A 22598-nucleotide genomic window follows, 5' to 3' on the forward strand; every position below is an offset into this window, starting at 1 on the left:
AAGAGGAGAGGGAGGCCACCCTGACCATCACTCCAGCTGAAAACATCACACTTCTATTAAAGTTGGTGAGAAAATGTTGAGCAGGATGAGCTGCTGGCTAATCTGGAGGCTGTAGCAGCAGCTCACAGTCACAGTGGATTTCCACTCATGAAAAAGCTCTGGCTGCTTCATTTCTCATCTCATATCAGAGACTTTAATGCTTCACTGAAGCTGTACTGTGATGCTTCCATATCCCAGTGAGGCCTCCATAATGATTTCAGCTGTTCTGTACACACACTGTGTGCCCTGTATGGCTCAAAGTCTCTGCAGCCTGTTTTTATCTGCTATCATCAGATCTTCATCATCCTCATTCACATCCCTCACACACTCTACAGCCTCATCAGCACCGACTTCATCTTCACTGACTGATGGAGCACAACATGAACCTGTGGAGGCTGAAACACTGTCCTGTCAAACATCTCCCCGTCACCACTCCACTTCTGTCAGCCTTTAAATGAACCCTGCTCAAGTCTGTCACTTCTGTTTGGAGCCAAAAGGAAAAACTGTTGTTCAGTCGTTTGGAAAGACAACATTTCTGAAAGCACGCAAACTTCTTCACATTTGTCTTCAGACACATCCTGAACATTTAGGAACTAAAGAAAGTTTCAAACATCAAAGACATGAAATATAGAAAAACAACAACAGCCGCAGTCAGTGAACTCACCTCAGAGTCTCCAGTCGACAGTTTGGACTCTCCAGTCCAGCACACAGAAGCTTCACACCTGAATCCTGCAGGTTGTAGTTTCTACTCATGTCCAGCTGTGTCAGATGGGAGGGGTTGGACTTCAGAGCTGAGGCCACAACTTCACAGTGAGACTCTGAGAGTCCACACTGAGTCAGTCTGTGATGATAGAAAATATAAAATGTGTTATTATAAAAGCAGAAAATCTGCATTATAAACACAGACTGAATGTATATGAAGAGAAAACAGAGTGAGGTCATAATCTGATGAATCTGCTCTTCACATCTGTGCTTCAGCTCCTCTTACTGTGTTTGACATGACACAACGATTGAGTCTCTCTCAGACCTGCAGACTTTTAATGAGAATCTTTGTTTGGCTTTAATCTGCAGATGAAGGAGGAAGATGGTGTCACATTTAGGCTTCCATAATGTCCACAGTCTGTCACTGAGATCTGATCCAGAGTCAGAGTGAAGACACACATTTGGACTGCTTCCTGTTTTGACTCCAGAACATTTTGAATGAGTTCAGCTCAGTGAAGAGTTCCAGCTGGAAAGATGATCTCTGTTTGCTACCTGCTGTCAGGTACGACTGTTCACGTCCACACGCAGGAAAAACCTGCTGACTGTTACCAAACGGAGCAGAAATCTCATCACTGGACAATAATGATGAATGAACTCAGAGCTGCTGATATCAGATCTGATTTCAGGGGAACTAAACACAGAAATGATTGGCTCATTTTAGCTTTCTGAGCCATTATCTGCTGGTGTGTCGCTAGTTGGCAGAAAATGATTTGTATTCCTGTTCAGGGCTTCAGTGTTTATGAGTCCAGATCCAGGTGACAGCAAGTCAAAATGATGTTACCTGTCTGTGTCCAGCAGCAGCCTGTATTCACTTTGAATATTGTTATAACCTGACATGGATCAGTTTGTCTTTGATTGGTTTGTAAATGTCACTGTTTCCATTGGACCTGAGTGACGTACAAAGACAGAGAGGGAGAGAAAGGAGAGAGAGGATGGAGACAGCAAAGAGAGAGCAAACACAAACAGGTGAGAGTGGACAGGTGACCAAGGTCAGCAACCAATCAGAGAGCTTCTGTTTGACCCACAGTCACTGATGATGACTGCACATAACCAAGCAGTGTGTTACTCTGATATCAAATATGGATCCTGCTCTTATAATAATGATCATCAGATGATATTATTGTGTTATTTTGTAGCTGAATACGATGTTTGTGTGATTATCAGTGAAAGAAGCAGTGAGGAGGATGGAGAGAGAGAGAGGACAGAGGGTGAAGTTAGAAACACTAAAAGGATTTTTCATGGATTTCATGGATGATTTGAGTGATTTCCAGCAGGACACTTAAACATGTCAGTGGACGTCCTAAAGAACATATTCACTGATATGAAACGTGTCATTGAACAGGATTAATATCAGTGGAAACATGGTGGACACAGCTGTGACTGCATGGATGTGACACACTTCAAATCTGTTCTCCACTCTTGGATTTGGGATCCATGGAGCTGCTGCTGAGTCTGTACAATAAAGGAATGGTGTGGAAGGTTGCAGCGTACGGACACAAACACTTTGTGGTTACAATCTGATTTTATTTTCAAAATTAAACTACTAACCTACACTGATCAATGATGTTAATGATCACATCTGGACTCACCCAGCCTTTCTGCAGGTCCTCACAGCTGGAATCAGTCTCTGTCGTCCCCGCTCTGATGTGTTGTACTTCTGCAGGTCCAACTCATCCAGAACCTCCTCTGACATCTGCAGCATGAAGGCCAGAGCTGAGCACTGGATCTCAGAGAGTTTCTTCTCTGATCTGTTCTCTGACTTCAGGAACTCTTGGATCTCCTGATGTACTGAGAGGTCGTTCATCTCCATCAGACAGTGGAAGATGTTGATGCTTCTGTCAGGAGAGATTTCATCACTGTTCATCTCCTTCAGGTTGTTGATGACTCTCTGGATGGTTCCTGGACTGATCTCTGTCTGACCCAGCAGACCTACTAAGAGTCTCTGGTTGGACTCCAGACAGAGGCCATGAAGGAAGCGAACAAACAGGTCCAGGTGGCCATTTTCACTCTGGAGGGATTTATACATGGCTCTGCTCAGGAAATCATCCAGAGAGGACTTGTTGTATTTTTTTCCCAAAAAGTTCTTCAGCACCTCTGTCTTCCTGTTGGTGTGACAGTGGAACTTGTAGACAGCAGCCAGAAACTCCTGAATGCTCAGATGAACAAAGCAGTAGACTGGTTTCTGGAAGATCACACACTCTCTTTTGAAGATCTCTGTACAAACTCCTGAGTACACCGAGGCCTCTGTCACATCCAGACCACACTGCTCCAGGTCTTCTTGGTAGAACATGATGTTTCCTTTCTCCAGATGTTCAAACGCCAGCCTCCCCAGCTTCAGAAGAACTTTCCTATCAGCCTTCGTCAGCTCCTGTGGACTCGTCTCACGTCCCTCACGGTACTTGTTCTTCTTCCTCTTTGTCTGAACCAGCAGGAAGTGTGAGTACATGTCAGTCAGGGTCTTGGGCAGCTCTCCTCTCTGCTCTGTAGTCAACATGTGCTCCAGAACTGTAGCAGTGATCCAGCAGAAGACTGGGATACTACACATGATGTGGAGGCTCCTGGATGTCTTCATGTGGGAGATGATTCTGCTGGACAGCTCTTCATCACTGAATCTCCTCCTGAAGTACTCCTCCTTCTGGGCGTCAGTGAAGCCTCTTACTTCTGTTAGCCTGTCAACACATGTAGGAGGGATCTGATTGGCTGCTGCGGGTCGGGAAGTTATCCAGACGAGAGCCGAGGGAAGCAGATTCCCCTGGATGAGGTTTGTCAGCAGCTGGCTGACTGATGACTTCTGTGTGACATCAGACAGCAGCTTCCTGTTGGTGAAATCCAATGAAAGTCTGCTTTCATCCAGGCCGTCAAAGATGAACAAAAGCTGAGAGACAGCCAGCTTCTCTGCTGTGACCTTCTGTAATGTTGGATGGAAAACATGGAGCAGCTCCAGAAGACTGTACTGCTCATCTCTGATCAGGTTCAGCTCCCTGAATGAAAGCAGAACCACCACACTGACATGTTGGTTCTCCAAGCCCTCTGCCCAGTCCAGAGTGAACTTCTGCACTGAGAAGGTTTTTCCAACACCAGCCACGCCGTTGGTCAGAACCACTCTGATGGGTCTCTGTTGTTCAGGTAAGGCTTTAAAGATGTCCTGGCACCTGATTGGAGCGTCATGGAGGGCGTCCATCTTGGAAGCTGTCTCCAGCTGCCTCACCTCATGTTGGGTATGAACCTCTTCACTCTGTCCCTCTGTGATGTAGAGCTCAGTGTAGATGGTGTTGAGGAGGGTTCTACTTCCTGTTTCATCACTTCCTTCAGTCACACGTTCACATCTCCTCCTCAGACTGATCTTATGTTCATCTAAAACCTCCTGCAGACCAACATCTGCTGAAAGAAAGACAAACAATGAGACTAAAGAGAAAGAAAACTCTTCAATGTCTGAACAACACAAGAAGTCCAGTTTTCAGAAATGAGTCCATCAGCAGACAGATGTTCAGTCTTACTTTGTACACAGCTGCTCTGACTGGCTGTCTGCAGTCCAGCTCTGCTTCTGGATCTTTCTCCACACTGTGCAGAAGCTCTGATGGTGACACAGAAAAGTCACAGTGGAGATACTTCTGTCCACCTTTGATTAGACTCATTATAAAAAGGAAAACAAAGTTTGAACACAGTCATGTTTCCAGTTCACTGACTTACATTTATTCCATGGACACTCACTCTAACCTGAAGCACAGCTACAACCCAACATTGTTGAGGCCTCATCTCCTCCTTTCCTGACTGTAGAGGTTAAATATGCAACAACCAACAAATAAAAGAATTTGGTTCATTTCAAAGAAATTCACACGGTGACCAAGTAAAGTAACCGTAGTAAAGGAGACAACATCCCGTTGATGGTGGGATTATTTGAAAGATTTGCTTCGGTCACGTCACCAAATGCAGTTGAACCACCCGTGGATCCATGTTTGACCATTCTACCACTCTGAGCTCTGCTTTTGAATCATTTTATTATTATCATCATTCATTTATTCATTCTTTGGAGGGGGGCTATTTCCTAATGCCGCCCTAATAAGCTGATGTTCAAGGGGAAATATAACAGAAACTCTTTCAGTGTTATTCATTAATAAATTAACAGATAAACTGTGAAGAAGAAAAAAACTGAGATTTAAAGGAGAGAGTGAGAAACTTGATCATCCATCCTCATAATACATGTTTATCAGTATCTGCTGTGACCATACTGCAGTAATAACTACAAGTCTACATTTCTGTGACTGTTGATCAATCACAGCAGGAATCTGAGCTCATCTCTGCACACAGAGCAGCTTCAGCTCTGGGATAAACTGCTCGCTTCACGTCCTTCTCAGCTCACAGACACTCATCCTGATATTTTCCTTTAACATTTGATGGTATAATTCATCTGAGTTTACACTTTATCTGCATAAATACAGAAAAACAGACCCAAACACCAGAAACCATCAGTTTCACCATGTAGAATATATTGTTGTTTCCTTTTAATTCAGAGAAAAACTCTGATTTGGATTTTCTCTGTTCTCTTTGCCACAGCCCATCCCAGCAGCAGTTGAAGCAGCTGACTGTCACAACACTGAATAACACTTTAGGAGGAATTTCAGAGGTCAGTAAAGCTCCAGGTTCAACATCAGTTAATTAATCATAGTTCATCATAAATGTGAACCTGGCTGGCACACATGTTAATATTAACCATTTAAATATTAGCAGTTAGCTGAGGCCACAAGAAGAAGAGGCCCTAGAAGAACAATGGATGATAAGATTAGATTTTCAAGACTAGGCAGAGACGTGTTTTCCTTTACTGTCTCTTACAGAGGAGGGAGCAGATACCAGACGAGGTCACGGAGGTACGGGGAGGATTCGCAGCAGACAGCAAGACTGCCACGTCCATGCGAGAGAGCGATGGCTACGATAATCTCTGTTTTTGTCTCCCTATATAATGTTGTACAGCCCATGTGAGGGTTAACACAATCATCAGTCCTTCTACTTCAGTATGTTTGACACTTTGTTTACGCCTAAATTAACTTTACTGTTAACGAGTTTTCATGTTTCTGTAATCCACCAGTGTGCTCATGCTTTTTTAAGTGAAAACATATTTTTAATGATCAAATATAATTATGTTTGTTATTTGTGGATTTTAAATGTCCTTGACAGAGACAGATGATGATCATTATCCTGCACTGTGGTCTCAGGTTTGGTCGAGCTAGCACAAAGAATGGCTATGTTGAACTTCCTCCTGGGATCTACACTAAGAAGTGAGTCCAACATTAGCAGGGTCTCTTTCCTTTATCTGGATTCACTTTAGCATTCACAGTCACGTGAAGCTTCTTATTAACTCGATAAGTCAACCCAGGGTTTCAGCTGAGCGCTCACATGAAACACATGGTGTTGGCAGCATCTGATCAATCATATTCATGGAGACGTGTATCAGCAACAGAGCAGCTGAGTTTGCAGAAGGAAGTCAAACTAAACCACAGGAACAATATGAGGAGATTACACACATAATAAAATACTAGCAGTAACACAGCTGCTGCAGACAAATCAGTCGTGTGATCGTGTGTGAGAGGAGAAGGACTGTAAAGGAGTTTGGTGTTAAAAGCTCTGTATGAATGTGGGAGACTTTGAAGGGCTTTAAAAAGGCCAATATAAAATAAAAGGCAGCAAAATTGCTGAGTGTGAAAGTGACCAGACTTATCAGAGCTCTGTGATTAAGACCTGTAAGAACACCTGTTTGTACTTGTTGGCATTATATCAAACACACACGTATATTAAGCCTTTGTTTGAACTCTGGTTGAATTTGTTACTTTCAGACTGTGAAACATCACAGAGGCTGCAGCTGCAGATCTTTTATTCACCTGGAAATTTACTTTAAATGTTAGATGGAAAATGTATTGCTCAGTTTAACCAAAGTAAGAACAAGAATCCATAAACCTTCATAAAGACAAACATCTCCCAGAACATTGAGCTGCTGAAGTGTCACTGAAGGGAAAAACTATTTGTCCTCCTCCATCCAGCAACACCTGAAACACCTGAGTGGAAGCTCCTCCCTACACTGTGTTTGAAGCAAAGCACAAAGGAGACACCTGCTGGAGCAGCTGGAGTCCTACAGACACTCAGCCTCTTCACTACACAAACACCTCCTACAACATCCACTCTTTCCACTCTGACTGCTGTGTTTGTGGAAACACTCCAACACACACCGCTTCACATACCAACATAGAAATGTGTGTGAAAAAGAGCTGAGCTGATATTAAACATGAGGATTTATTCAAAAATACAGAGTCAGGAACAACATCTAGACACACATTACCTCTCAGAGGCAGAAGAACAGCCTTTAAAGTCTTCACCAAAATCCTTCGACTCGTTGCTCTTTAAGGAAACACAGCTGGGTTCAGGTCCAGGAGATTCTGGCCTCTTATTGATCCTAAAAGAAAAACAATAAATGTCACAGCTTCATGAGATAGGAAGGAAAAACTGGAAATACTCAATTAAAGACATGATGAACAATCTCATAAAAATAATGTACTTACTCTTTGTCACATAACAGTCTTTTGTTAAAGTTTACACCAGCATCCTTCGACCTGTTGCTCTTTAAGGAAACACAGCTGGGTTCAGGTCCAGGCTCTGGATTAGTTTCAGGGTTATGTCCAGCTGAGCCTGGTACGCCCCACAGCTCTGGGCTTTAAAACAACACACACAGAGGTATGAGTGTGAATAATGATGGAGCAGTGATGTGAGTGCTGAGCTGTGACATGGAGAAGAGTCATGGACAGTTAGAGATGGTCATCTCACCTCTGAGCTTTGGTCTGGCTCTCATGTTCCCCACACAGAGTGCTTTTAGAGGGAGGGACTCCCTCCTCTCTGTCCTCACACTGATCCATGCTGCTCAGTTCACATCAGCTCACACACACTTTCTACCTTCACCTGCAGAGGAAACACAAATCATTCATGTGCACATAAACCAAAATCCTCCTTTCCATCATGTGTGCTGTCCAAATATCAGCTGAATGCAGTCAGACAGCAGTGTGAGGCACAGGAAGCTGCCATCAGCTGCTCTACTTCTACTATCAGTCCACTAGATGGAGCCATGAAGCACACATGATGCATTCACTGACACACACTGATTCACTGTGACTGGAAGTTTAAGTACATTAAGCCTCCACTCATCTACATTGTGCTTACAACCCACTGCCCCCCATCTCCCACCCCCATCAACCTCCTGGGGCCAGGAATGACTGGAACTGAATTGGAAACAGGCGTAATCAAAAATAAATCTGTTATTCTTATCCAACCTGTCTGCCTGGACACAGTTTGCTGACCAATCATGGAGCCTACGATTCGCTTTGACAACAACTTCATGAATGTGGAAATGAAACTGAGTGTCAGCTGAGTGTCGAGCAGAAGAGGAATCAGAGAAAAGTGACAGAGCTGCTGACTTTACAAAGAAAACTAAAACCATGTTGAAGAGATTAAACAGATAATACAAGCTAACAACAACACAGCTGCTGCTGCAGACAAAACACATGTATGAGTGTGTGACAGGAAAAGCACTGAACAGAAGTTTACTATTAAAAATGCAGCATGTTGTAAAAAGTTTGGTCAGTGAGACTGAAAAATGGCTGCATGAGTTACTATTGTGAACAAACCCCTATAAGAACCCTGATATTACCTGAATAAGATCACATCCTGATACGTAGTGCAGACCTTGGTAAGAGATACGGTCCAACTGGAATATAAACCTTTGGTGTGTTTAATCCAGTCAGTCTCTGAGTAACTCCACTCCTCTGCTTTCTGTTGGAAGAGACAAAAGTTTGTAGCACGATCCTTTTCCTCAGAGGCCTGTGTTGAATTTATATTACATCTAAGATAAAAAATAATTCACAAAGTCTGCTCTGTCCTCCTGTCCTCCCTGCAGTCTCTGTGAGCTCCGCAGAGTGATTATAAAGACCCGGAGCTCAGAGTTTCTCCAACACCGTGGTCAAGTGTGAGCCACGCCTGCCACCCGTTATCTGCCAAACTTGAGCTTCAACGCCAAGTTTTACGGTAGTGCTGCTTCTTATCCCTTTTTGCTGATCACACACATAACAACACACATGATTTTCAGGAAGTTAACAGAAATAAAGCCACAGTGTCATTTGTTTTTCACTCAAGTTGTCTTCTCCTCTTAATTTTTCTGGTAATGCTTCTTCATTCATGATTCATTCAAATCTAAAATAACTTCAAAAAATGTAAAATATTTCTGAAAATCATCTTTTATAGTTGAAATTCAGTTGTCATTTGGCTCAGCTGCTCTTTCATACATCCATAGTTTCACCTCAAACTGCTGCTTGAGACACGAGAAATTAAAGAACAACTCTGTTCAAACGGAGAAACTTTGAAGGAACTCAATAATGTCATTTAAATGGTTTCAGGTAGGTGTATGAAGGTTCTGTATTCAATCATATATGATAGTTGACATGAAATTCTGAATTCATCTTCTTGGACACCCACACTGCATAATTCTGTAGAAATGAAATTAGTCGTTTCTAATCAATTTCAACATCAAACATCATAACATTGCATCAAAATGCGTAAAAATGATTCTTGATAGCTGACCTTAAAGTCTCTGTGCATTCTTCCTCTGGGTTACCTTCTCTATATATTTGCAGTTTAACCACCAAAAGCTGCAAGGTTTCAGAGAAATAAAAGGAGCGTTCTACTCAAATTTAATAAGATTCATTTAATAAACAATAGAAAAAAAACTTTGACAGTTGTCATAAAATTCTTAACAAACTCCTCTTCTGTCTGTAGCTCAGGAGTTAGAGCAGGTCACGAAGTAACTGGAAGGTTGGTTGTTTGATACGAGATACTAACCCCAAGATAGAAAACTCTTCTGCACAGGAAAAGTCCTTGAATGAGTCATTTGTATGAAGCACTTTGAATGCTCAGAGTAGAAAAGCACCATATCAGAACCAGCCTCACCCACTTGTGATGGGTGGGTGGCTGTGGCTCAGGTGGTAGAGCAGATCAGCTGCTGATTGGAAGGTTGGTGGCTCGAACCTTGGCTTCCCCAGCCTGCATGCCAAATATCCTTGGGCAAGATACTAACCCCAAGTTGCCCTCTGATGATTAGTTTGCACTTGTGTTTAGAAGTGCTTGTGTGAATGAGGCCTGTTGTATAGAGCACTTTGAGAACTCCAGGAGAGTAGAAAAGCACTATATAAGAATCAGTCCATTTACTACATGTCCGCAAAGTTTCATCTCCAACCACTGCAATATTATTTGTTAGGATCGCTGTTCTCTCCGGGTACTCCGGCTTCCTCCCACCGTCCAAAGACATGCAGCTTGTGGGGATATTTAGTTGGATAATCCAAATTGCCACTAGGTGTGAATGTGCGAGTGAATGTGAGTGTGAATCGTTGTCTATCCCTGTGTGTTAGCCCTGCGACAGACTGGCGACCTGTCCAGGGTGTGCCCCGCCTCTCGCCCTATGACAGCTGGGATAGGCTCCAGCGCCCCCGCGACCCTGAAAAGGAGAAGCGGAAGCTGATGGAGGATCGCTGTTTTTTTCCTCAGGGTTTTGTGATGCCTTTTTGTTTTCGAGAGTCTTTTGTGTTTTAGTTTGGATCTTTGTATATAAGGATGGTTAATAGTTTGCTTTAGGATTTACTATATCCCATGTAACCTGTTTTCATATTGTAGTTTGTCTTCTTGGTTTTGTAACACTAAATATCTGCTTTTGTGATCCCTTTCTGTACTTCAGTTATGTCCCTTTGTCTGTCTTGTCTCTCTGTTTGTCTGTCATTGTCTGATTTCCCCATCTGTCATGTTTCCCATTCACTTATATTTTCCTTTCTGTTTTCTACATGTCTGCGTATGTCTCTGTGCATCATTTCCTCTTTTTTATCGTCTCGTGTCTTGTGAACTTAGCTTTGAGTTTTACTTCCCCCATTTGGTTAATGATTTGTTCCCATCAGTGTCTCAGTCTTGTCTGCATTTATCTAGCTCATGTTCCCCTGTCCAGTCTGTTCTCCTCTATGTAATTTAAGCCTTGTTCTCCATGTTTTCCTGTTTTATTGTTTTAACTGTTGCTTCCTGTGACTATTGTAGTTTTCTCCTGCATCATGTCTCTCACCCGTTGCCTCTCGTCTCATTATCCAGTGTGTATTTATTGTCCCCATCTTCTTGTGTACTTTGTGCTTTCCTTGCTCTGTGTTCCCATGGTTTTGGGGGCGGTGGTGTGGGATTGATTAAGGAAATGGTTGGGTTAATAGGAATGACCAAAATGAGAAAAATAAATCGATCTTCAATAAGAGAAAGGATTATTCTAAGAAGGAATATTTTTGATGGATCAGAATTATATAATGAAATATGAACAAAATCTTTTGTTAATCATTGTTTATTAACTGAACCTTGTTGAATTTGAGTAGAGCTGTTTTTTAATTTGGCAGAAACACGGCAGCAGTTTGAAATGAAACTATCCAGGCTGTAGAGTAGACGAGCAAAGTCAAGAATCCACTGAGATTTTCATGACAATAACTAAGAAGGATTTCTTAAATGAATTGTTGATACGCTGTTATGATAATCCACTGAGCTTATTGAATTTGGGGAGAAATGTCCTTTAATGTGCAATCACACAGTGGGCTGAGATGAAACTGCACACAGTGTGGGTGTCCCAGAAGAGAAATCAGTTAAAAATTTAGTGTCAGCTAGTAAGCAAGAATTTAAAAAATATTTTTAAAGATATCAAATTTGTTCTGTTATATAAAACTCTAATTTATACTAGTCAGGTGGATCATCAACAATCATCAATCAGTGCAGTACCAGCAAAATTCAGACACACAAACACACACATGCACAATTTTACTGTCTTAACACAGTATCATAAATCTAATTAGAATATGCTATAGTCCTTTAAATACCAATTTAAATATATTTCAAAAATATATTACAGCTTTTTTCAGTCTGTTGAACAAAAATCCCCAAAGAAGAAGAAGCACTACCATAAAACTTTGTGTAAAAGTGCAAGAAAGTTTAAGAGGCTTACAAATGACGGCTCACATAACTGCGGTGTTACAAGTCAACCTCGTTCATATCTGTCATCATGAACAATGCTATGGTTTGTGCTGGAGCGAAGCTGCACACAGCTGATATTATCAGAAAAAAATACATACTGATTCGATTACCTTCACACGCAGATTCACACAAAGACGACCAGCTGCATCAGCGAAGTTTAGAAGACAGACAGTGAAACTTAAAAAAGGAAACAGACAGATTTGTGGGAATGCTGGGGCTGGGGAACATTAGTAATTAGAAACACAAAATGTTTCTAAGCATTTGTAAATGTTTGTTGGAGGGTTTAGAGGAGCTGAATCATTTTGTGTGAAAGTTAAAGTCAAACACACTCTTAGTAGAGAGAGACTGTGTCTGCAGATCAAACAGGTCTCACTGTGATGTCCCTTTAGTCAGACTCTGTCTCTGCTACATTAATGACTGAAAGTTGTCACGTTCTTATTTAGTTAATACTCTTTAAACCAGGTGTACACTTTTAGTTTAATACATTATAGATTCTCTGATGAAGAAATACGGTATATATATGTAACCTGATGAAGCGGTATCTAAAATGTTTTTATGTTTGACATACCAAGACTGTTTCACACTGCAGGAGTTGCAGATGATAAAACAAAGACTGTAAAGCTAAGCAGTTTGTTTGCTGTTTATCACTGCCTGTCCATTAGTCAAATTAATATTACTTTTATCAAAAATAATTTCCCGTCTGTATTTGGTCTTCCTCCATAGTCGCCATAGTCACATCATTGTGTTTTGTTGATGTTTCCCCTCCTTGTGATTCATTCAGTATCCCCATGTCGGTCCATGTGTGTCGAGCCGTGTCTCTTAGTTTGTATCCTGTTTTATTTGGAAAGTCTCGTGTCCTGTGTCCAGTGTGTTCAGTTTTGCTTTCTCCTGTCTCATCACATCTAATTTGTCCCTGCTGTGTCCTCATGTGTTTCCACTTCCCTTATCATCCCTCTGTGTATATATTGTGTGACTTTCCTTTTGTTCATTGTCCCTACATTGTTTAGTTTCACTTTAGCCATGGCATCATTATGTTCATTTCACTCAGATGTTCCCCCGTGTGTTTCCACTTCCCCTGATCACCTCCTGTCTGTATTTAAGTCCTCTGTCTTTCTTTATTCAGTGTCAGGTCGTCTGCGTTGCCTCCCTTCAGGTCTTATCACAGTTGATTCAAAGTTATCACAGTTTTGTCACAGTCAGTCAGTTTTCCTAGTTTGGTTTCAGTTTAGTTTTTGCCACTGCTCATGATGCTTTCATTTTGTATTCACGTTTATAGCCTAAATAAACAGCTTGCCTTTTTTTTCAAAACTTAGTTCTGCCTCCTTCCCTGTCTGCACTTGGGTCCACTTCATCATAACACTGGCGTACCCCACCATGACAGTTATGTCCAAGTTTTCCATGTTCCCAGTGTTTAGTTTCCCCACTTTAGTCTTGGTTAGTTTTCCTTTAGTTTGCTCCTGCCTTTTGTTTTGTTTTGCTCACCAGCCTTGAATAAACGGTTCGCTTTTGGTTAAACTTTTGTTTCCACGCGTCTGCTTCTGGGTCCACACTTCAACCTCCACATAGTCCACAGCCCACACTGTGGCTGGGGTCAGGTCACAGAGTTTTGGACTTTAACTGGCATTTTATGCAAGGTTTCATTATTTTCCTGGAATTTACTTCCCATGTTTTGCTGGCTGTGTGTTATGACTCTGGAAATTATTCTAAAAAATATTAATTTGTGATTGTTTCATGACCAGATCCTACAGACTCTTTACAGTCATTATGGGATGGTTTTACAGGTGGGGGACACTGATATTTTTCCTCCTCATACCAGTGTCACTACTGGTATGAGAAGAGACCAGTAACCTGTACTTGTATCTGACAAAACAATCAGAAACAGATTTTATAAGGGTGGCCTGAGGGCCTGATGTCCTCTAGCAGGGTCCTCCTTTTCCTCCACTCCACACGGCTCACTCCGCCAGCCGTGACATATTATCAATGTTAATGTTCCTTTACAGGTTATCCAGCAGTTCTAAGGGACTGTTTGAGATGTAATATTTGACATATGACCCTTCTAAATGACATCCGCCAAGTTTGAAGCAGAAATATTGTTTCAGTGACAAGTTATAGTCCATAATCACCTTTTGGCAGCTTGAAAATGGCATATTATCAGTTTTATTGTTCCTGTACAAGTTATTCAGCAGTTCTTGGAGAGTGTTTGGGATATAATATATCACATATAACCCTTCTGGAATATATCCAACAAGTTTGAAGCCGAAATATTGTTTCAGTGACAAGTTATAGGCCACAATCACTTTTTGGTAGCGCTAAAATGCCATGTTCTTAGTCGTTATTCTGAACAAACAAGAAAGAGTCATGGTGATACTGGCACAATACGTCTTTATTTTTTTAACTACTATTCGACAGTCTTATAACAAATATGAACAACGAGAGTAGACATACTAAACCTGTAGGCATTAATTATTCCATCGTGATGCGTGTAGTCATTCGTGACTGCGCTACACACTGAAAGCAACCTTCTGATAAGTGTCATAATTCGGTTACAAGAAACGTTAAAGCTCCATAAATGCATACCTTTGCCTAATAACAAAGGCATAAATGTGTTTGCGTTTTTTTCCCCCCACGTTATATCAGTTGCACGGAAGTAGCTGGCAACGCAAGTAATCCGGGCGCTGCGGCTTTAAGAAGCTGCGCGCGCTCCCGCGGACGGCAATCAGTTTCTGGCAGACAGTCACTTTTTGGCACAACACCGGCTCGTAACCAGCGCGTTCTGCCGTCAAGGGCGATCATTGGTTAATAGTGATCATGTGACTGATGCAAGCCAGATCCTTTTATTTAGCAAAACTGTGATTAATAGTTAAATATTATTGTTGAGGGGCACAGACAGGACTCCGCACGCACGCACACACACATTAAAAAAATAATAATAATAATTTTTTTTTAAAAAGTTGCCTCAACAAAAGGGCACTTTGGGCACGCATCAGGAAAGGGGCGGGTGCTCAAGCCCCTCTAGCCCCCCCCCCCCCCTCTGCACGTGCCTGAAGCAGAGGGAGCCTGACCATGCGTGTAACGGTCTTTTGCATTTGATGTTTGTTGCATTTGATGTTTGTTGCATTTGATATTTGTTAAGCTGTATGTCTGGATTTTGTTCCTTTGCGCCCTCTGGTGGTGAACTGTGTAGGGTACAGCTTTGCTGTTTGGGTCTCCACCCAGCCACTTTTCTTTTGCTAGCTCACATGGTGTCTGCATGCTGCAACTCACAGTTAGCTCCACACATGGAGAAAATATCGTTTAAAGAGTGGAAATAATTGACGAAGAAGATGGAAGATAAGGCAATAAGGCCATAAAGGAGTATTTAGCACCTCCTGGATGTCAGCTCACGAGGTTTGTGTATTTTAAATGGTTTATTTTCTGTAATTAAGGATTTTTTGATTGATTGACACTACGTACAAGAGCGCATTTTGATGTGATGTTTTTGTTTTATTGTTTTGTCCGTGAGCAGTTCTCACGGGTTGCCAAGACCAGAATAAACCCTGTTTTATAACTACATCGTGCGTACGTCAATCCTTGAGGGTGCTACAGTGAGAACTCCGCTCTGCACGGGTAGATGAAGGACGCAGCCCCGCAGGAAAGTCAGGTGCCCCGAAAATAAGTGTTGCCTCAGTTAAAGGACTCAATATAATTAACCACAAGAAAGAGAAATAAAAAGGAAAAGGACTGTAAAAATAATTAAGATAAGTTTCCTTTTATAAATGAACAAAGGACTGGAATATTTCTTCTTTTTTCTTTCCTTCTCATTGTTTACATTTCTGCTGTTCAAGTGACTGATATTCATACAGTGTTAAGTTAATGTTGTGATGAGTAACCTGTGCATTGTGCATATGGTGGGCTTCAGCAGTTGCTGTAAGAAACAGTATTACTGGCTTGGACAAGAGATGTAATGTGACTTAAGTATACATGTTAAGTGATGTTTAAGGAGTAATAGTAATTACTGTGCTTTAAAGTTGTAACAGTAAATGAAGATCAATATTCATTTGCTCCTCAACTACCAAATCAAATTTAAGCTGCTGCACCTTTACATTAAGGCTAAGTAAGATACACAAAAAACCCAAACCCCTCCAACAATGGCAGAGTTTGAGGCTAATCCAGAAGTCAGTGAAAAGGGTGATGTGGAACAACTTTCTGCAGATGAGCAACTACAAGCAGTTGAAGGCACAGCTGATGATGTTTCTACTACCTCACAAAGAGCACGACAGAGCCAACGAGTCTGTACATTGACGGAAAAGGGCAAAGAACTGTACGGTGAGCACATAAAGAAGGCTGCACATCGTTTCAGTGTGCGCTATGAGAAGTGGAAGGTTGTCATTAAGAATGCCAAAGGAGCTATAGATGGTCAATGCTCAAAGGATCTGCTACAAGAACATGTTTCCAAGGTTTTGAGTGCTTCTAAGGATGTGAATGCAGCCTATGATGACTTGAGACGCATTCAATCTCCAGATAGTGACACAAGACGAAGGATGGATACGTGTGAAGCCATAACAAAGACAATTATCGAATCTGTAAGAAAGTGTCCAAGCCCAAGTAATGCGGAGGTTCAAAGAGATGAAGAACTTTGGAAGGACACTGAGTCTTCATCTAAATCCGTAGCCTCAGATGTGAAAAGTCAAAGGGATGAAAAATGGAAAGAGACTGAGTCTATGCCTAAGTTAGAAGCCTCAGACAGGATGAGTGTTAAGTCACACCACACTAAGCTCTCTTCTCATTCGAGGGTTTCCTCTAGACACTCCAGCCGGCTCTCGGCTAAAAGACAAGATGCAGCTGCTGAAGTTGCAGCAAATGAGGCTGCTCTCCAAGTTCTGCTTGAACAAGAAATCCATATGAAGGAAATTGAAAGGCAAGAAGCAGAAATAGCACAAAGACAAAAGGCTCTAGAAGCTAAGCGCAGAGAAGTAGAGCGACTTGAGACTGTAAAAAAGCTGAATGCAGCAAAGGCTCGACAGTGGGTGTATGAACAAAGTGAATGTTCAGATGAAGAAATATACAACCTACTTCACCACAGATCTGATAAAAATGAAGTCAAGTCTGAAAACAATGACCAGCATATGAAACGGTGTTCCTCGCCACGAAATGTGACACCGCACCAAGAGGTGAACACAGAAGATCTGGTCAAAGCATTTGCAGTGTCTCTTAATGCAAGTCGTCTTCCGGTACCAGAGCCAACAATATTCAGTGACGATCCTATCAGATATAATGATTGGAAAATTTCCTTTCAGACTCTGATTGACAGGAAAAATATACCAACTGAAGAGAAGACTTATTATCTGAGGAAATATGTAAGTGGACCTGCAAGGAAGGCAATAGAAGGCTACTTCCCGCTTGGCACAGAGTCTGCATACTATGCAGCATGGACAGTTCTCGAAGAGAGGTATGGAAATCCCTTCCTCGTAGCAAAGGCCTTCAGAGACAAACTTGACGCGTGGCCTAAGATAAGCTCTAAAGGCAGTATGGAACTTCAAGCATTTGCTGACTTCCTTTGCTGCTGTAAGACAGCCATGTCGCAAATGAAGGGGCTTGAAGTGCTCAATGACTGCAATGAAAACCAAAAAATGCTCGCAAAACTTCCAGATTGGCTTACTTCAAGGTGGAACAGAAAGGTTACAGAAGTGCAAGAAGAGACTCACACCTTTCCAAGCTTCAGCCAATTCGTAGATTTCATCTCACGGGAAGCCAAAATTGCCTGTAATCCCATAACATCTCTCTTTGCTCTGAAGCCAAGTGAAACTGAAGGGGCAAAAACAACAAGGAACAGAGGCAATGGAGCAAAGGTGCTAGCAACTAACTCAAATGAAAGGACTGTTAGTGCTAGTTGTGTGTACTGTGAAAGGTCGAGTCACAGCCTACTTAAGTGTAGAAGGTTCATAAATGAGAGCATTGTTGAGAGACTAAAGTTTGTTCAAGACAAGAAGTTATGTTTTGGCTGTCTGAACTCTGGTCATCGCTCCAAGGATTGTGAAGGGAGAGAAACCTGTGACACATGTAATAAAAGACATCCAACATGTCTTCATGACAATCGCACGAAGGAAGACAGAACAAGGAGAAATCCACACAAGAACAGTGACAGGACAAGACAAATGAACGCAGATGTCTCACAAGACAACAGTGTCACACCAACAACAAGTGAAGCAACTTCTAACAGAGTCACACAGAATGTTGACGACACTCACACATCTTCCATTATTCCAGTATGGGTGTCAACCAAAGGTGAGCCAGAGCATGAAATTCTTGTGTACGCGCTCCTTGATACACAGAGCGATACGACCTTTATTCTTGAAGAAACGGCACAAGCTCTGCATATCAAAGGTGAATCGACTCAGCTAAAGCTCACTACTATGTCTTCAAGAAACACAGTTGTGCCCTGTCGCAAGCTCTCAGGTCTACAAGTCAGAGGGTTCTACTCAAATAAGACCATTTCCCTACCAGTGACGTATGCCAGAGACTTTATTCCCGCAAACCGAGATCACATTCCATCGCCTGCAACAGCTAAGGCATGGTCTCATCTTGAATGCATTGCAAGTGAGATCGCTCCACTACAAAGCTGTGATGTTGGTCTGCTGATTGGGTACAACTGCCCCCAAGCACTTGTTCCTCGTGAGGTTGTGTCTGGAAAGGAAAATCAGCCGTTTGCGCAAAGAACTGATCTGGGATGGAGTATTGTGGGTTATGGCAATCCATGTCTCGATTATGGAGACGCCTTCGGAATAAGTCACCAAGTCATTGTGAAGGAAGTGGTGCCTGACATTAATCCCTCTTTAAATCTCACCAACAAGGTTCACTATGGCCTTCTTATCTCTCAGATCTGCTTTTACCATATGAACCCTCGCGGACCCTGAGGTCCTCTGGTACTGGCCTTTTGATTGTCCCTAAAGTCAGGACACATACTCACGGAGAGGCAGCTTTTCAGTGGTATGGTCCTCGTCTGTGGAACAGCCTGCCGGAGGAGCTCAGGGCCGCAGAGAACGTACATGTTTTTAAGAACAGGCTCAAGACCACCTTTTTAATTTAGCTTTTACTTAGCGTTTATTTATTTTATGCTTATTTATTCTATCCTGTTATTCTATTATTAATTTAGGATTTACCTAATATTTATTGATTTTATTCTTATTCATTTTTTAATCTTCTTACTCTATTTATATTTATATTGTATCCTGTTCTTATTTATTTTATCATTTTACCCTGTATATATCGTATTGTGTCATATCTCCAGTGTTTCCTCGGAGGGCGCTCTCTGCACCGGGGCTGTGATTGACCGTGGCTGCTGGGTCTCTGGGGGTTCTCTCAGCCTGGCTGGGGGGCTCCTTTGCCTCCCTCCTGCTGTGTGCCCAGCCTGGAGGCTGCGGTCTGTGACCGGCTCCCGGTGCAGACGGCTCCCTGTTATAGTGTTTCCTCACTTGGCTCATGCGAGTCCAGCCCAATTTTTACTCTTTAAGTGTGCGCGTGTGTGTATGTGTGTGTGTGTGTGTGTGTGTGTGTGTGGGGGGGGGGATATATGTGTATTGAGAGTGTGGGGAGTGAGTTGGAGGGTGGGGTGGGCTGCTTTTAACTATGTAAAGCACCTTGTGCTACATTTTTTTTTGTATGAAAAGTGCTTTATAAATAAAGATTGATTGATTGATTGATTGATTGATTGATTGATTGATTGATTGATTGATTGATTGATGTCTACAGAACTCAAATAAAGGAAATGATCTCTCCCACAGAGGTCCTAAAGATGTTGGAGTCTGACTTTGTTGAGAAAGCACCAGAAGACACAAAGGTCTCTCAAGAAGATCTCAAATTTTTAACAAAGATGAAGGCCGGCATTAGGCACAAGGAGGATGGTCATTTTGAAATGCCACTCCCATTTAAGAGTGAAAGGCCAAACCTGCCAAACAACAAGGCATGTGCTATTCATCGCCTCAAATGTTTAGAAAAAAGGCTCAAGAGTAACAAGCAGTACTACATGGACTATAAGAAATTCATGAATGACATCCTAGCCCATGGAGATGCTGAAAAGGTCACAGAGCAAGACATTGACAAGACACCAGTTTGGTACATCCCACACCATGGTGTGTATCATCCACAAAAACCCGGAAAGATTCGTGTCGTCTTTGATGCCTCTGCCAAGTTCCAAGGCGCTTCCTTAAATGACCATCTCCTCACTGGTCCAGAGCTAACAAACACCTTGCTCGGAGTCTTGTGTCGCTTCCGAAGAGGCCAAGTGGCTTTCATGTGTGACATTGAACGCATGTTCCACCAATTCCATGTGCATGCTTGTGACCAAGATTACCTACGGTTCTTGTGGTGGGAGAACGGTGACCTTGAAACTCCATTCACTGTCTACAGGATGAAGGTACACCTATTTGGAGCAGCATCTTCTCCAGGTTGTGCCAACTATGGCCTCAAGCATCTTGCAGCTGAAGGGGAAGGAAGTTTTAATGAAGAAACCATCAAGTTCATCAAAACCAACTTCTATGTTGATGACGGACTAGCAAGTGTTGACACTGAAGATCAGGCAATACAGCTGGTTAATGAAGCACGGAAACTCTGCAGCATGGGCAAACTTCGGTTGCACAAGTTCATCTCAAACAGCACCAAAGTTCTAGCTTCACTTCCGAAAGAAGAATGCGCTGCAGCTCCCAAAGAGCTAGATATGGCACTCGGTGAAGTACACATGGAAAGAGCACTTGGCGTACAATGGTGTGTGGCATCAGATCAATTTCAGTTCAGAGTAGTTGTTAAGGACAAACCACTCACCAGAAGAGGAGTATTGGCCACAGTCGCCTCTGTGTTCGATCCACTTGGGTTTGTGTCACCTTTCATTCTGCTGGGAAAGCAGATTTTGCAACAAATGTGTCGAGATAAACTCAGCTGGGATGATAACTTACCTGACAGACTTCGACCTCAGTGAGAGTATTGGTTGCGTGACCTGGGAAACCTTGCAGACGTAAAGGTTCACAGATGCTACATTCCTTCGAACTTCAAGGCACAGCACTACGAACTTCATCATTTTTCTGATGCAAGTGCATCTGGATATGGAATGTGCACTTACCTCAGAGCAGTAAGCACAACTGGTGAAGTCCACTGCTCATTGGTGATGGGATGATCAAGAGTTCCACCAACCAAAGTCACAACTATACCTCGGCTTGAGTTGTCGGCGGCCGTTGTTGCTGTGCGCACTGGTGACATGCTGAAAAAGGAATTAGAAATGGAAATTTCAGAAGAAAGGTATTGGACTGACTCGAAGGTGGTACTCGGATACCTCAGCAATGAAGCCAGAAGATTTCATGTGTTTGTTGCAAACCGAGTGGAACGCATCAAACAAAGCACAGATTCAACCCAATGGAGGTATGTAACTTCCGAAGATAATCCGGCGGACCACGCCTCAAGAGGTCTCACAGCAGAACAACTTGTAGCATCAAACTGGTTCAAAGGCCCAGACCTCCTTTGGCAGAAAGTCATACCCAGTGGGGAAATTAAGGAAAATCAACCAGTGACCCGGAGGTTAAGAAGGTTCAAGTCCACAAGATACAAGGGGAGGAACAAAGGTCACTGTTAGACCGCTTACACAAGTTTTCCGACTGGTCGAGGATGATTAAGGCAGTTGCTAGACTCAAGCGCTATGTGAAAGAAGCAAAGGATCACAAGAGTAGATCACACGACATCAGTAGCCTACAAGAGTGAAAGGAAGCAGAGTTAACAATCATAAAGATGGTTCAAGAAACAGCCTTTGCTCAGCAAATAAAAACCTTGCAACATCATGATGTGATGCAGATGAAAGACAAGGTTAGCAAGTTACACAAGTTATGTCCATTTCTTGATGACCAAGGCATTCTTCGGGTAGGCGGACGCTTAACACATGCAGCTTTGCACCCCAATGTCAAGCATCCCGCGATCCTGCCAAGAGACAGTCACGTGTCGGCATTACTGGTCAAACATTATCACGAGAAGACATACCATCAAGGACGAGGGATCACCATGAATGAACTTCGAGCTAACGGATTCTGGATTCTTGGATGCAGCAAGATTGTGTCATCTTACATCTATAAATGTGTAAAATGCAGAAGGTTCAGAAGGTGCACAGAGCAGCAGAAGATGGCAGACCTCCCAGAGGATCGGATGGAGACCACACCGCCATTCACCTACTGTGGGATGGACTGCTTTGGTCCTTTTTATGTCAAAGAAGGCCGCAAGGAGCTAAAGCATTATGGCTTGCTAATCACTTGTATGTGCTCCAGAGCAGTGCATCTTGAAATGCTTGACGATCTCTCTACAGATTCCCTCATCAACTCATTACGTGCATTCATGGCCATCAGAGGTACAGTTCGTCAGATAAGATGCGATCAAGGCACGAATTTTGTCGGCACTAGAAATGAGTTTATTGGAGCATTTAAGGAAATGGATCAAGCCAAGCTAGGGAAACTGGACTGTGAGTTTCTCATGAACACCCCAGCATCTAGTCATATGGGTGGTGTCTGGGAAAGACAAATTCACACCATAAGAAGTGTTCTCATGTCCATTCTGGAACAATCAGCCAAACAACTCGACAGCTCCTCTCTGAGGACATTCCTGTATGAAGTCATGGCAGTGATTAATAGCAGACCATTGACTACTGACCAACTATGTGATCCATCAAACCCAGAACCTTTAACACCGAATCACATACTAACCATGGAGTCCACAAT

General features: G+C 42.5%; 1 protein-coding gene and 1 pseudogene across 1 annotated transcript; one reads left to right on the forward strand and one right to left on the reverse strand.

The window, feature by feature from the left end:
- Positions 1-690: 690 nt before the first annotated feature.
- On the reverse strand, positions 691-7837 carry LOC146634598 (protein NLRC3-like; annotated as a pseudogene).
- An 8164-nt stretch (positions 7838-16001) lies between these two features.
- On the forward strand, positions 16002-17110 carry LOC146634599 (uncharacterized). Its single transcript, XM_085378199.1, is given in 2 exon segments — positions 16002-17055; positions 17058-17110. Coding segments are annotated over 2 exon segments (1107 nt in total).
- Positions 17111-22598: the final 5488 nt, after the last annotated feature.

Source organism: Diplotaxodon limnothrissa, linkage group LG3, assembly GCF_057381915.1.
Source record: "Diplotaxodon limnothrissa isolate DT_005_m linkage group LG3, D_limnothrissa_male_GT1.1, whole genome shotgun sequence".
In the NCBI taxonomy this organism is placed as follows: Eukaryota; Metazoa; Chordata; class Actinopteri; order Cichliformes; family Cichlidae; genus Diplotaxodon; species Diplotaxodon limnothrissa.